This window comes from Oncorhynchus tshawytscha, linkage group LG14 (assembly GCF_018296145.1).
Source record: "Oncorhynchus tshawytscha isolate Ot180627B linkage group LG14, Otsh_v2.0, whole genome shotgun sequence".
In the NCBI taxonomy this organism is placed as follows: domain Eukaryota; kingdom Metazoa; phylum Chordata; class Actinopteri; order Salmoniformes; family Salmonidae; genus Oncorhynchus; species Oncorhynchus tshawytscha.
This window is the reverse complement of record NC_056442.1, coordinates 57,339,485-57,356,740: the sequence shown is the minus strand read 5'-3', so window position 1 is coordinate 57,356,740 and position 17,256 is coordinate 57,339,485. Positions and strand designations below refer to the sequence as shown.

The window sequence follows — 17,256 nt, the reverse complement described above, 5'->3', positions numbered from 1 at the left end:
ATGATGAACTCACTGAGAGAAAGTGAACTCACACTACTGCTGTGTTGCTCACTCCTGTGGTGTTTAACATTTTTTTTAAAAGTCAACTGTGAATCAATGCTTGGCCTTTCGTTCCCTGTGGCTGGATGGGATGTCCCTGGCCTGACCCAGTGAGTCAGGGGAGCAGACTGGACTGGGACGTATCCTCTGTGTCAGACACAACACATCACACACAACCTCAACCCCTAATATCTGACTGTCTGTCTGTCTGTCTGTCTGTGAGACTGGCTCACTTTTTCTGTGGAACTACGGATGTCTGTTATTTGTACTGAGTGAGCACTGCGCCACACTGGGACAGTGGTGGATGGGTTATATATGATGAGTAGGGACTTTAAGATCTGCTCAAATTATCAGAAACCCCCCCCCCAACAACTATTGAGTTATAAGAGAGACAGTGTGTTTTGTTACCTAAGAGCTCAACACTTAAATGACAAGTCAAAAACATGATTTTAAAAAAACAAACACATTTGTATTTAGGATCCTATCTTTATTGGCAATGTTATTATTCCATTGTATCGCTCGAGTCCAACATATTGGAATATGACGTTACGGATGAATTAGCAAATAACACACTTGAATAGGTATAACATCGAAACACATGCATCACTCTACTGAGAGAGATCCTAAAGAGTGTCATGTGGCTGTTTTTGGAACCTTTGCTCATGTTGTGATGTAATCCATGTTGTGATGTAATGCATGTTGTGATGTAATGCATGTTGTGATGTAATGCATGTTGTGATGTAATGCATGTTGTGATGTAATGCATGTTGTGATGTAATGCATGTTGTGTGATGTAATGCATGTTGTGATGTAATGCATGTTGTGATGTAATGCATGTTGTGATGTAATCCATGTTGTGTGATGTAATGCATGTTGTGATGTAATGCATGTTGTGATGTAATCCATGTTGTGTGATGTAATGCATGTTGTGATGTAATGCATGTTGTGTGATGTAATGCATGTTGTGATGTAATGCATGTTGTGTGATGTAATGCATGTTGTGTGATATAATGCATGTTGTGATGTAATGCATGTTGTGATGTAATGCATCATTGTGATGTAATGCATGTTGTGATGTAATGCATGTTGTGATGTAATGCATGTTGTGATGTAATGCATGTTGTGATGTAATGCATCATGTTGTGATGTAATGTTGTGATGATGTGATGTAATGCATGTTGTGATGTAATGCATGTTGTGATGTAATGCATGTTGTGATGTAATGCATGTTGTGTGATGTAATGCATGTTGTGTGATATAATGCATGTTGTGATGTAATGCATGTTGTGATGTAATGCATCATTGTGATGTAATGCATGTTGTTATGTAATGCATGTTGTGATGTAATGCATGTTGTGTGATGTAATGCATGTTGTGATGTAATGCATGTTGTGATGTAATGCATGTTGTGATGTAATGCATCATTGTGATGTAATGCATGTTGTGATGTAATGCATGTTGTGATGTAATGCATGTTGTGATGTAATGCATGATGTAATGCTGTGATGTAATGCATCATGTTGTGATGTAATGCATGTTGTGATGTAATGCATGTTGTGATGTAATGCATGTTGTGATGTAATGCATGTTGTGATGTAATGCATGTTGTGATGTAATGCATGTTGTGATGTAATGCATGTTGTGATGTAATGCATGTTGTGATGTAATGCATGTTGTGATGTAATGCATGTTGTGATGATGTAAATGCATGTTGTGATGTAATGCATGTTGTGATGTAATGCATGTTGTGATGTAATGCATGTTGTGATGTAATGCATGTTGTGATGTAATGCATGTTGTGATGTAATGCATGTTGTGATGTAATGATGTAATGCATGTTGTGATGTAATGCATGTTGTGATGTAATGCATGTTGTGATGTAATGCATGTTGTGATGTAATGCATGTTGTGATGTAATGCATGTTGTGTGATGTAATGCATGTTGTGATGTAATGCATGTTGTGATGTAATGCATGTTGTGATGTAATGCATCATTGTGATGTAATGCATGTTGTGATGTAATGCATGTTGTGATGTGAATGCATGTTGTGATGTAATGCATGTTGTGTAATGATGTAATGCATGTTGTGATGTAATGCATGTTGTGATGTAATGCATGTTGTGATGTAATGCATGTTGTTGTGATGTAATGCATGTTGTGATGTAATGCATGTTGTGTGAATGCATGTTGTGATGTAATGCATGTTGTGTGATGTAATGCATGTTGTGTGATGTAATGCATGTTGTGATGTAATGCATGTTGTGATGTAATGCATGTTGTGATGTAATGCATGTTGTGATGTAATGCATGTTGTGATGTAATGCATGTTGTGATGTAATGCATGTTGTGATGTAATGCATGTTGTGATGTAATGCATGTTGTGATGTAATGCATGTTGTGATGTAATGCATGTTGTGATGTAATGCATGTTGTGATGTAATGCATGTTGTGATGTAATGCATGTTGTGATGTAATGCATGTTGTGATGTAATGCATGTTGTGATGTAATGCATGTTGTGATGTAATGCATGTTGTGATGTAATGCATGTTGTGATGTAATGCATGTTGTGATGTAATGCATCGTTACCCTACTTTTGTTTTTCTTTTACTTATGCATCTTGCTCAGGCCTTTATGTGAAATAATTGTGACAATACTATTTTGCCTGTTGTTGTAAATTGCCCTTTTGTGAATAATATTTTTTTTGTTTTGTTGTTGCGGCTTTGAACCAGCGCACATATGTTAGTAATTTGCTAGCTAGCGATGTTAGCCATTTAGCTAAATTGGGATAACAGTAGTATTTCGCGACCTTTGTAGGGTGTGGATAACAAAAACATCATGCACTTCCTGTACTGTTTAGTTCAGGCATGACGTGCTTCCTGTGTGCCAATCGTAAATTCAAACTTTCCTCACATACAATGTAAGTTCATTCAAATTAAGGTACATCTGTTTTCACACATGAATATAAAACATGCATTTATTTTTGTTATTAATACACACCTGTACATATACAAATATAAGCACCCACCAATTATTACTATTATTTTTAAATGACAATCTCTGTAATTTGACTGTTTCCAGCAGAAGAGCAAGTCAATATTACGTTGAATTTTCTGTAAAAATAAGTAATTATTCAAAGGTACAATGCATAGAGAGAGCTGATTAGCCATTCAACAATACAGAATTCATGGCTTTGACCATGAAAGGTGTTTCTAGCGTGTTTCTGTTTAAGGATGCGTGTTGTTTTTGCCAGCCAGTCAGTTGAGAACGAGGGTGCGTCAGATGTCAGGCTAAGTGACTCAGGTTGTGGAAAGAGAGACCTGTGTCGTTCTGTCCCCTTCCCTCACACAGCATTACGGTTTATCAGGATCCACATGCTGAGTCCAGCTGGCAGGAAACACACCATATCCTCATTCCTCAGCACAGATGGACTGGTCACGAAGAGGGGTTAGAGGGGGTAAGGGGCAGGACAGGGGGTAGAGGGGGTAAGGGGCAGGACAGGGGGTAGAGGGGGTAAGGGGCAGGACATGGGGTAGAGGGGGTAAGGGGAAGGACAGGGGGTAGACAGGGGCAGGACAGGGGGTAGAGGGGGTAAGGGGAAGGACATGGGGCAGGGTATAGGGGGGGTAAGGGGCAGGACAGGGGGTAGAGGGGGTAAGGGGCAGGACATGGGGTAGAGGGGGTAAGGGGCAGGACAGGGGGCAGCGGTAGAGGGGGTAAGGGGAAGGACATGGGGTAGAGGGGGTAAGGGACAGGACAGGGGGTAGAGGGGGTAAGGGGCAGGACAGGGGGCAGGGGGTAGAGGGGGTAAGGGGCAGGACAGGGGTAGAGGGGGTAAGGGGCAGGACATGGGGTAGAGGGGGTAAGGGGCAGGACAGGGGGCAGGGTGTAGAGGGGGTAAGGGGCAGGACAGGGGGTAGAGGGGGTAAGGGACAGGACAGGGGGTAGAGGGGGTAAGGGGCAGGACAGGGGGCAGGGGGTAGAGGGGGTAAGGGGCAGGACAGGGGGCAGGGTGTAGAGGGGGTAAGGAGCTGAACAGGGAGTATAGAGGGAATAAGGGACAGGACAGGGGGTAGAGGGGGGTAAGGGGCAGGACAGGGGCAGGGGGTAGAGGGGGGTAAGGGACAGGGGACAGGGGGTAGAGGGGGGTAAGGGGCAAGGACAGGGGGCAGAGGGGCAGGGGGGACAGGGGGTGGGGGGAAAGGGGGCAGGACAGGGGGCAGGGGGTAGAGGGGGTAAGGGGGCAGGACAGGGGGCAGGACAGGGGGCAGGACCAGGGGGCAGGGGGTAGAGGGGGGGGGTAGAGGGGGTAGGACAGGGGGCAGGGGGTAGAGTGGGGCAAGGGGCAGGAAACGGGTGTGAGAGGGTGTGGTTGCAGGTCCATTCCTGAGAGGCCTCTTCTATCACATGTAGATCTCTGTCTAAACATAGAGATCCCCGCCCCGTCCCGACAAACTGGACTGCCTCAATCTGGTAACGCTTCTCTTCTGCATAGCTCTGCTGCCACCTGGAGGTTATTTGACACTATTGCACCCTGTTACTTATAGCTTCTGTGATTCTGTATGGCCTAATAATGAGCCAGCATAGGTTCTCTATACAGAATAGTAAAGCTTGTTGTTTTATTATAAATTAACATGAAATGACAGATGGCAACAGTGTATGTGAAATTTGGCCAAGCAATTCCAATATGTTCCTTCATTGTAGACTAATTACTTATTATTTCAGTTTAACTTGTTTAAAGTGTCAATGGTTATTTTCTTTTTTCATTTTTTTCAAATTAGGACAACTCTACTACCACAGACAGTTCACGCTTCAGTGGAGCGATTGAAAACTGACCCGAGATCAGTGTAGTTTGCGACCATAGAACCGCAACGTGCGCACTTTGCGACTGTACTGTTAATGGCGAACGATACGGCAACATCCGCAAGCGGCAGCAGCAGAGAGAAGATGGCGGAGGGAGATAAAAATGCAGAGAAACTCAAGGAGAAGGCGAATAATTGCTTTAAAGGTAATTTGACAACAACCCCGTAAAGTGGTTCTAGATTAACGTTATCGTTCAATCTATCTGGACAAAGTCTGTAATGATCCAAATTCAGTGTCCTTTCATATGGGCAACAACGGTGGATTTGTCTAGCACACATGAGCCGGTTGCTATGCTATCAGCTAGCTAGCTAAACGGCGCATTGCTACAGTGGACAGTTGTTGCTATGCTATCAGCTAGCTAAACGGCGCATTGCTACAGTGGACAGTTGTTGCTATGCTATCAGCTAGCTAAACGGCGCATTGCTACAGTGGACAGTTGTTGCTATGCTATCAGCTAGCTAAACGGCGCATTGCTACAGTGGACAGTTGTTGCTATGCTATCAGCTAGCTAAACGGCGCATTGCTACAGTGGACAGTTGTTGCTATGCTATCAGCTAGCTAAACGGCGCATTGCTACAGTGGACAGTTGTTGCTATGCTATCAGCTAGCTAAACGGCGCATTGCTACAGTGGACAGTTGTTGCTATGCTAGTTAGCATACCCGCTAACACACTCGTGAAAACGTGTCTCACAGTCGTGTGGTTGTGTTGTCGTCGCAACTTGGTTCTTCTTGAAAACAGAAAACGATCCATTTTAAATATATATATATATTCCATGTCCATATTGATCATTGTGATTATCCAGTATGTCCTAACTGATGTCGATGACACCGACCAGATTTGTTCTAGATGTCTTTCACGCTAAACAAGTCGGTATTGTGTCAGTAGCACACAGACAGGCCATGTCAAGTCATTCATTCGCTAGCTAGTTACTGTTCCTTAAGAAAACAACATGATTTCACTGTCTTAGTTTTAATTTTGCAAGTTGACACCCGTCGTCATATATTTAACGATTGGAGGGAAGAAAAAAAAAACCTGTCTCACACTTAATCATACACTTTGCACATAATAACCCTAAATCACATCGCTACTAAAGTTAGCTTAATAGGAAAGTGGCAAGGCCCCCAAATCCAGATACCCCATAGCCGCGGTAGAACAAAACATCAACATGTATTTTTTTCACATCCCTAATGTCTCTCATTTATGAAATGGATGGTTGTGTAAAAAATATTTTCCTTCAAAAGGGGTTAAATTGATAGCTATTGTGACACACCCCCAGGGCACTCAACAGTGCGACCATTTTACTCGCATATGCGCCTAATTTTTAAAATGTATTTACGAGCACCAGTGGATTCTAGCTTTTTAATATCTAAAATATATTTAATTGTGCTCCTAAATGTCTGTGTGTGTGTGTGGTAAACATTTTCAACATAGGTACTTATATTCTCCATGTGAAAAAGGTAAGGGAAGTACAGAATGATACCTGGCTGGTGGGACGATCATGTAACCCAATATTGCGAGCTCTGATATTGCTAAAATGTGGAACGCAAGTAGTTTATTGTCTGTCCTTTATACACAAACAAACAGTGGTTGGTGCATATTTGAAATATAGACCTGTAAATATAATGCCAACTATGAATATTTTTAATGAATGAAAGCGTTACTTTTTGGTGGCTGATTTTAATAGACAACTTTCAAGTCAAATTTCCTCTCATTTAGTGCTGCCTGACAAACATGCATACAGTTGCACGTGCTTTCTTTAAACATTGTGGCTATTGTAATCAGCTCTAAGGAAAACACGTTGGCTCAGACATGGGGATTGGATTTTTTTTGTGGTCCAAGGTTCCTTTTTTGTAAAGTTAGCCCCTACCCTTGTCATGAAGTCAGTGGCCACCACAGATGATCTTTGGAGCCACCATAGTTGTAGCCTCAAATCTAATATGATGTCCAAAAACAAATATGGCAGCCATAGTACCATTTGATTGAGGTTAAATCACGTGTAAATATGTATTGTTTTTCAGAATTGTGTGCAACACTCATCGCCGTGAAGACCGTTTTGGTGTATTTTTTTTGTCCTAAAACCTATATAGCCAACAGGATTACAATCAAACGCCTTCGCCTGCGTATACAACGAATACAAATATAAACGCAACATGTAAAGTGATGTTTCATGAGCTGATATACTATATTACGTAGTGGATCACTTCAAAAATACATTACCGTGTAGTTTACCAATAAAATGTTCTGACAGGATGTGGACGTCCTCTGTATACCCCCCTCCCAAAATGATCTCACTACGGTACATGTTCTTAGAATGTTAGCAAAAAAATGATCTCACTACGGTACATGTTCTTAGAATGTTAGCAAAAAAATGATCTCACTACGGTACATGTTCTTAGAATGTTAGCAAAAAAATGATCTCACTACGGTACATGTTCTTAGAATGTTAGCAAAAAAATGGACAGTGCCCGCAGTGGGAAGCAACTCGACATTGAAGTGCACTGATTGAAATAGCATGTTTATTTAAAAAGAAAAAAATATATATTATATAAGTAATAACGGTATCAGTATTATCCTGCAGTGGGTTACCTGTAACTCAGGATACCAAGTCAATAGGTTGACATCGCATCCTGGCTAGATGATAGTTTAGTTATTGTCCAAGGAAAATCAGAGTTGTTGCCAAAACATTGAAGTGCACTGATTGAAATAGCTAGCTAGATACATGGCCATAACTCGATGTGCATGTGTCTGCATATTGTTATATCAACCATCATGTTTATTAAAAAAAATAAAAGAAAACATATATATATATATATATATATATATATATATATATATATATATATATGGCAGAAAAAACAGTACACATACAAGAAGTATACAAACAGACAATGATAACATATGCTAGGGGTACAACAAATTACAGAGTATACAAAGACCTTAAAACGGAAACCGAGGAGCACATTCTCCCATTTAAAAAAAACTGGTCATCAAGAATATTAACAATTATATTCATAGTTTTATCTTTCCATAATAATTTTTTTGCATGTAGACAACGCCAAAATGAATGCAAAATTTTTTTTTCTGGATGCTCAACATAAAAAGTAGTCAATGTCTTTTTTGAGTTTCTTCAGGTGATGATTCGCAGGGTAATACTCATGGATCGCTCTGAAAAGAGACCTCTTTGACCTTGTTAACAAGCAGGTATTTTTTCACAACGGATATTATTGACCAATGTATTCCAGTAAGTTGTGACAAAAGGAATAGATACAATATCCCTTTGAAATAAAGCAGGTATAGATCTGTTGTTCTGAGGGAACAAGGAGAAACACTATCTCTATTGGATAGTCAACTGGATTAAGCGAAGGTAGGTCAAGAAGGTGAGGTCTGGCTACACCTATAAATAACATGAGAGTTCCAGATGGAATAGTATCAGAGACTATGGAGAACTCTCTAGGAGGGTAGGTCAACAAGGTGAGGTCTGGCTACACCTATAAATAACATGAGTTCCAGATGGAACAGCATCAGAGACTATGGAGAACTCTCTAGGTGTAACAGGGATATTGTAACTAGATAAACAAATCCTCATAATTGAGTAACAATCCTTCTGCATTAAACAGTTGACTCACCAGTAGGATATGATTATTGAACCAGTTCTTAAAAAATAAAGACTTGTTTCTATACAACATATCCTTATTATTCCAAACGAAATACCTATGTGGGGAAAAATTATGTTTATATATTATCGACCACGCTAAGAATACTTGTCTATGAAAAGCAGATCATTTTGTAGGAATCTCATCAATGTTATAGTTACTATAGTTACAAAGTGACATAAAATTGAAGTCACCAAATCGGGAGAAGATATATGAGGGATGAAATTCCAAATTGAAGTTGGATTCTTTAAGAAATGTTTTAGCCTAATTTATCGCAAGTATTATTCAAAGTAGGAAAATCAAAAAAAATATGAGACCACCATATTCATATGTGTTCATAATGACAGATTTCCTAATATAATGTGTATGATTTTTCCAGATGAAGTTGAAAATCATTTGGTCCACCGCTTTACCTATTTTGTTGTCAAGATGTAGGGACTGGGCTGTATGTGGGGACTGGGCTGTATGTAGGGGACTGGGCTGTATGTAGGGGACTGGGCTGTATGTAGGGGACTGGGCTGTATGTAGGGGACTGGGCTGTATGTAGGGGACTGGGCTGCATGTAGGGGACTGGGCTGCATGTAGGGGACTGGGCTGCATGTAGGGGACTGGGCTGCATGTAGGGGACTGGGCTGCATGTAGGGGACTGGGCTGCATGTAGGGGACTGGGCTGCATGTAGGGGACTGGGCTGCATGTAGGGGACTGGGCTGTGTAAGTAAGTCTGGAGATACCTTCTGCTTTAGAAAGCAATACTCAACCTTTCAAGGATAAATCCCTCTGCAACCAATGGCTCAACTTCTTCTTTTTGTTATTTTCAATAATAGGTCTGAAATTTTAATGAACGTCTTTCATGTTGATCCTTAGATATGGTTATCCCAAGGTATGTTACTTTTTCCTCGACTGAAATATTGCATATAGAGGGTATTGGTCTTTAACAGCAAACAATTCATCACATTGGCTGCTCTAGGTATCTGGTCAGCGTCTTTCAAAAAGAGGGCGATGTCATCTGCACGCTGACTAATGATAATATCTCTGTCAGCAATAGAGATCCCTTTTTATATTGCAGGATTTAACAGAACTTGTAAGAAGTTGTGTTGCAAGCAGGAAGAGGTAAGGTGAAAGTGGGCAACCTTGCCTAATTCCTCTTTTCAAATCAAATCTAGTAGAAGTCCCATTTTATGGAACTGTTCCCATTTCATATAAAGAGTTTTAATAGTACTACATAATAATTCCCCAAATCCACATTTCTCATGGGAGAGAAAGAGTGGAACATGAGTTTCTATATCAAAGTTTTATTGTCTATTTTCGAAGATTAGATCAAAATAGTCAATAACCCCAGTCGGATATTAATAGATACGTCTATTCCTCATGAAGCCAGATTGAGTCTCCTCTATAATTGAGTCCAATACTGCTTTCATTCTATTTTGCAAATATAGAGGCCAATATTTTGTAGTTGTTATTGAGCAGACAGGTTGGATGCCAATTATGGAGGAGAAGCCAGTCTTTCTTGGTCTTAGGCATTAATGTAATCAGACCTTGAGTCAAACTGGGAGGGAGAGCATTATTTACAATGCTTTCAGAAAATACCTCAAAACAGAAATGGGGCCAACTGTTGAGAAACAGTTTTGTAAAACTCAGCAGATATACCATCAGTCCCAGGAGATGTATTATTTGTAAGGTGTTCAATAGAATACATGATCTCTTCTCCTATAATAGTGTTATCACACTGTTCCCTCTCAGCCTCCCCAAATGATTTCACATCCCCCAGAGAGTAAAAAACAGAGTTGAGGAAACCTCACAATACTAAGAATTATATAAATTCCTGTAGAAGTTGCAACTAAAGTTAGAAATAAATTTGGGATCATCTGTGATTAGACCAGTCATATTTAATTGTTGAATTGTATTATTTTGAGAGTGGTGTTTTTCTAACCTGAAAAAATAAGAAGCATTTTGTTCACCCTTCTCTAGCCACTTCTTCCTAGATCTGACAAAGGCTCCCTCTGCTTTCAGTTTATACATATCATCCAACTTGTGTTGTAGCTCAAACAGAACAGATGTGTCCTCATCTGAGAGACTTTCAACAGGCTTTTTAACAAGAAGTGATCTTTGTAATTAAACTTTCTTCAGCTCTCCTCGTCTTGGCATCAATACTCCCATATTTTCCAACCTAATATTTAAAAAGCTCCCAGTTATTACTGTATGAATTGTCATTTATAGCTTTGTTCCAGAAGTGTGTAATTAAATTGTACCCTGATAAGCTACACTGCACCTAATCACCTGACACTGACGTCATCGGGGCGCAACGTATCTTTGTTGTTAAACGCTGTCGAACGCTGAAACATGAACTATCTGTCCCGGGATCCTGCCAGAAAGACAAGCTAGATTAGCTGGCTCGGCAGTCTCAAATGTAGGCAGCTATTGGATGCTTCCAACGTTGCAGGAGCTGCATTTTTACTTTGCTTTGTTCCGGGACGATGTGGACCGAGTTGACTTTCAATGTAGCAATTGCTTGCTTGTGGACGACTACAGGAGCAAAGTAGCTACTCTTAGCAAGCAATGTAGCAAACCTACATAAACTACTGGGGAACCCACGGCCACTTACTTTTTATTTTTCTTCCACCCCAGTAGCCGGACGCCGCTCTGGTCTGGTGGAAGTTTTGCCGCCGTGTCGGCTCGCCACAGCCGACTGGCCGGTTCTAGGCAGGGTTCCATCCCCGAAGGGGTCTCCCCCTTCCCTGGAGAACGGAGCTGATCTCGACCCAACCAACCAGCCATAGAGGTACGTCACTCGCCGTGGAAGTCGAAGAAGGCGTCCTCTGGCAACGGGGGTCTCCATGGAGATGTTGAGCCCGGAACTGACACAGACCAGAAACAGCTTTGCTGCCCTGGATCAAGAGGTTCCGGCACCTTCGTCCGTGGTGGCTTCCCAATGAAGATCGAATCCGGAGGTACCTGCGTCTTCGTCCTCAGTTCTGTCTCCCTCTCCGGTGGCTTCTACCTTGGGTTCAGATCCTCGGAGCTCCCACCCTCATCAGACCGCAAGGCTACCTGAGAGACTGGCCTATTCACCAGCTGTCATCATAGGCAGCTCTATGGTGAGAAACATCTCGGTCCCCAAGGCAAAACCCCTGTGCTACCCAGGAGAACGAGTACAAGGCTGCTTCCGACTGTTCTACCACAGATGCCGGGAGCTGACAGTGTCGTAGTCCATGTGGGGTCAAACTACATCAGGAGGGCTAGCTCGGAACATTTGAAAATTGATTTTAGAGAACTGATTTTGGCATTAACCTCTTGATCCTACTTGAGACGCAGACGTCCCAACTAGAGCTCTGGAAATGCAAATGCGCTACGCTAAACGCTAATAGTATTAGTTAACCTCTTGATCCTACTTGAGACGCAGACGTCCCAACTAGAGCTCTGGAAATGCAAATGCGCTACGCTACACGCTAATAGTATTAGTTAACCTCTTGATCCTACTTGAGACGCAGACGTCCCACCTAGAGCTCTGGAAATGCAAATGCGCTACGCTAAACGCTAATAGTATTAGTTAACCTCTTGATCCTACTTGAGACGCAGACGTCCCACCTAGAGCTCTGGAAATGCAAATGCGCTACGCTAAACGCTAATAGTATTAGTTAACCTCTTGATCCTACTTGAGACGCAGACGTCCCAACTAGAGCTCTGGAAATGCAAATGCGCTACGCTAAACGCTAATAGTATTAGTTAACCTCTTGATCCTACTTGAGACGCAGACGTCCCACCTAGAGCTCTGGAAATGCAAATGCGCTACGCTACACGCTAATAGTGTTAGTTAAAACGCAAACGTTCATTAAAATACACATGCTTGGTATTGAATTAAAGCTACACTCGTTGTGAATCCAGGCACCAAGTCAGATTTTTAAAATGCTTTTCGGCGAAAGCATGAGAAGCTATTATCTGATAGCATGTAACACCCCAAAAGACCCGTAGGGGATGTAAACAAAATAATTTGCATAGTCGGCGCTACACAAACCGCACAATAAAATATAAAACATTCATTACCTTTGACCATCTTCTTTGTTGGCACTCCTTGATGTCCCATAATCAATACTGGGTCTTTTTTCGATTAAATCGGTCCATATATAGCCTAGATATCGATCTATGAAGACTGTGTGATAAACGGAAAAAAAATAGCGTTTCATAACGTAACGTCATTTTTTAAAAGTTAAAAAGTCGACGATAAACTTTCACAAAACACTTCAAATACTTTTCTAATGCATCTTTAGGTATTAGTACACGTTAATAAGCGATAAAAATCATCAGGAGGCGATGTAAATTCGATAGGTGGTCGTCTGGAAAAAATGTCCGGAAAAACTCAGCCAATACATCAAGTTGGAGGTCAGAGGGAATCGGTTCCCTTGGGTCGGTTCTACCAAGAATCAAATCCGAATCAAATGAGAAGACTCTATACATCCTGTGGAAGCTGTAGGTACTGCAACCTCGGCCTCATTTAATACGGTTCACCTTTAACAATGGGTTGAAGTGGCGCATGGATATTTTTTTTTTCCACTCTCAGTGATCAGATTTTCCTGCGCTTTTCGATGAAACAGACGTTCTGTTATAGTCACAGCCGTGATTTAACCAGTTTTAGAAACGTGAGAGTGTTTTCTATACACACATACTAATCATATGCATATACTATATTCCTGGCATGAGTAGCAGGACGCCAAAATGTTGCGCGATTTTTAACAGAATGTTCGAAAAAGTAGGGGGTAGGCTTAAGAGGTTTTAAAAGACTCCCAAAAAACAGCCAATAATTTCAGGTCCAGTACCATCATTGGGCCGCGGGTGTGAAAGATTCAGCAGACTGCTGGCATTACACATCTGGCTAAAAGACTACTGTAGCTCTGCTGGAGTCACTTTTATTGATAACTTTGACACCTTCTGGAAACAGAAGATACTCTACATGAATGACGGAGTCCTTCCAAATCATCTTGGCTCCTGGAATCTGTCCAAGCATTTCAAGGCTGCTTTGAAACAATGAGTGGAAAAGGATCCAGGACCAGCTCAGTTAATCCCTACCCCATTGACTGGTAAATGATCCAGGACCAGCTCAGTTACTCCCTACCATTTACTGGTAAATGATCCAGGACCAGCTTAGTTACTCCCTACCATTTACTGGTAAATGATCCAGGACCAGCTCAGTTAATCCCTACCACTGACTGGTAAATGGTCCAGGACCAGCTCAGTTAATCCCTACCATTGTGACAATGAGTCGTCATAATGCTGCATCAAATGTACATGATCTTAGGGGCATTGGTAAACACAAGTAATTTAATTTATGTATTCCTAATTGCACTGAATATATCTGTTTATCACCTATTGTAAGCAGTAGTCATGAGCCAATAAACCAGAGTTACACTGTTAGCGCTTAGGCGGTGTGCCCTAGTAGGAAGACCACTTTATATAGCTCACCCTGCACTATCAGCTCCAATGTAAATAACATGAGTAAGTCTACCTCTGATAAGCTTCCCAGTAAAGCATTAAAAAACAATCAAGCAACCCAGAAAAGTGCTAAAAAATTGCCCATATTAACATATGTAGCCTAAGAAACAAGGTCCATGAAGTCAATAATTTGCTTGTAACAGTCAGAATATGAATGTCATCTATCTCTGAAACCGAAATGCCAACGGAGGCGGTATTGCGGTCTATATTCAGAACCACATTCCTGTAAAGCTTAGAGAGGATCTCATGTTAAATACTGTTGAAGTAATATGGCTACAGGTTCATCTGCTTCACCTAAAGCCCATTCTGGTGGGAAGCTGCTATAGACCACCAAATGCTAACAGTCAGTATCTGGATAACGTGTGAAATGCTTGATAATGTATGAGATATCAACAGAGAAGTATATTTTCTGGGTGATTTAATTATTGACTGGCTCTCATCAAGCTGCCCACTCAGGAAAAAACTTCAAACTGTAACCAGTACCTACAACCTGGTTCAGGTTATCAGTCAACCTACCAAGGTAGTTAGAAACAGCACAGGAATGAAATCATCAACATGTATTGATCACATTTTTACTAACACTGCAGATATTTGCTTTAAAGCAGTATCCAAATCCATAGGATGTATCGATCACAATATAATAGCCATATCTAGGAAAACCAAAGATCCAAAGGCTGGGCCTAATATAGTGTATAAGAGGTCATACAAGAAGTTTGTAGTGATTCCTATGTTGATGATGTAAAGAATATTTGCTGGTCTGTGGTGTGTAATGAGGAGCAACCAGACGCTGCACTTGACGCATTTATGAAACTACTTATTTCAGTTACTAATAAGCACGCACCGAAAAGACTGTAAAAACTGTTCAAGCCCCTTGGATTGACGAGGAACTCCAACTGATTGGCAAGGTGGTGAAAAAAGGATTGTTGTCTATCAACAATGACAAGCCACCGGGGTCTGACAACTTGGATGGAAAATTACTGGGGATAATAGCAGACGATATTGCCACAACTATTTGCCATATCTTCAATTTAAGCCTACTAGAAAGTATGTGCCCTCAGGCCTGGAGGGAAGTTAGTCATTCCGCTACCCAACAATAGTATTACTGGCTCCAATAGCCGACCAATCAGCCTGTTACCAACCCGTAGTAAACTTCTGGAAAAAATGTTTGGCCAGATACAATTATTTTTTACAGTAAACAAATTGAAAACAATTTCAGCATGCTTATAGGGAAGGACACTCAACAAGCACAGGACTTACACAAATGACTGATGATTGGCTGGGAGGTATTGATGATAAAATGATTGTGGGGGCTGTCTTATTAGAGTTCAGTGCAGCTTTTGATATTATTGATCATAGTCTACTGCTGGAAAAACCTTTATGTTATGGCTTTACATCCCCTGCTATAATGTGGATAAAGAGTTACCTGTCTAACAGAACACAGAGGGTGTTCTTTAATGGAAGCCTATCAAATATAATCCAGTTAGAATCAGGAATTCCCCAGGGTAGCTGTTTAGGCACATTTGCTTTTTTTTCAATTTTTACTAATGACATGCCACTGACTTTGAGTAAAGCCATAGTTTCTTTGTATGCGGTTGACTCAACACTATAGCCATGAGCTACTACAGCGACTGAAATGACTACAACACTCAATAAAGAGCTGCAGTTAGTTTCAGAGTCGATGGCAAGGAATAAGTTCGCCCTAAATATTTCTAAAACAAAGCATTGTATTTGGAACAAAACACTCACTAAATCCTAAACCTCAACTAAAACTTGTAATCAATAATGTGGAAATTGAGTAAGTTGAAATAACTAAACTGCTTGGAGTAACACTAGATTGTAAATTGTCATGGTCAAAACATATTGATGCAGTAGTAGCTAAAATGGGGAGAAGTCTGTCTATAATAAAGCGATGCTCTGCCTTAACACTATCAACAAGGCAGGTCCTACAGGCCCTAGTTTCTACCTTAACAAGGCAGGTCCTACAGGCCCTAGTTTCTACCTTCTTAACAAGGCAGGTCCTACAGGCCCTAGTTTCTACCTTCTTAACAAGGCAGGTCCTACAGGCCCTAGTTTCTACCTTCTTAACAAGGCAGGTCCTACAGGCCCTAGTTTCTACCTTCTTAACAGCACTATCAACAAGGCAGGTCCTACAGGCCCTAGTTTCTACCTTCTTAAGGCAGGTCCTACAGGCCCTAGTTTCTACCTTCTTAAGGCAGGTCCTACAGGCCCTAGTTTCTACCTTCTTAACAGCACTATCAACAAGGCAGGTCCTACAGGCCCTAGTTTCTACCTTCTTAAGGCAGGTCCTACAGGCCCTAGTTTCTACCTTCTTAACAGCACTATCAACAAGGCAGGTCCTACAGGCCCTAGTTTCTACCTTCTTAACAGCACTATCAACAAGGCAGGTCCTACAGGCCCTAGTTTCTACCTTCTTAACAGCACTATCAACAAGGCAGGTCCTACAGGCCCTAGTTTCTACCTTCTTAAGGCAGGTCCTACAGGCCCTAGTTTCTACCTTCTTAACAGCACTATCAACAAGGCAGGTCCTACAGGCCCTAGTTTCTACCTTCTTAACAGCACTATCAACAAGGCAGGTCCTACAGGCCCTAGTTTCTACCTTCTTAAGGCAGGTCCTACAGGCCCTAGTTTCTACCTTCTTAACAGCACTATCACCAAGGCAGGTCCTATTGTAGCCACTGTTATCCTGCTATGGAATCCATCAATGTGTTGCACTTGAAATCCAGGATACCATAACGCTTCCATAGCAGTGGTAAGATAGCCCTTGATCAATTAGCCTATCAATCCACCCGCTAAGGGAAAGACACTTCCCAATGTGTGTTTTTTTAAATTTAGTATTATTATTTTTACCTTTATTTAACTAAGAACAAATTCTTATTTTCAATGACGGCCTAGGAACAGTGTGTTAACTGCCTTGTTCAAGGGGCAGAACGACAGATTTGTACCTTGTCAGCTCGGGGATTTGAACTTGCAACCTTTTGGTTACTAGTCCAACGCTCTAACCACTAGGCTACCCTGCCGCCCCCGGTTTGTCTTCCAGTGGTATACATTTTTTAGAGTTCAACCTTTGAACCTCGTGTTATGGGAACGGGCTACTCAACGTGTCAAAGAAACCCGTGGAGTTGTCAATGGCGGTATTGAGCAAAGTCATAACAAGGCAAGGTTAACAAGGCCTGCCTTTGCTCAATACCGCCATTG

At 41.5% G+C, this 17,256-nt stretch overlaps 1 protein-coding gene across 1 annotated transcript in view; it reads left to right on the top strand.

Moving 5' to 3' along the window:
- Positions 1 to 4,909: 4,909 nt before the first annotated feature.
- Positions 4,910 to 17,256, top strand: part of LOC112247953 (serine/threonine-protein phosphatase 5-like) — a 31,167-nt gene continuing 18,820 nt past the window's right edge. Inside the window, exon 1 of the mRNA XM_042297730.1 lies at positions 4,910 to 5,046. Coding sequence (XP_042153664.1) covers positions 4,938 to 5,046 — 109 coding nt within the window. The 5' untranslated portion in view covers positions 4,910 to 4,937. The remainder of the gene's footprint in view (positions 5,047 to 17,256) is intronic.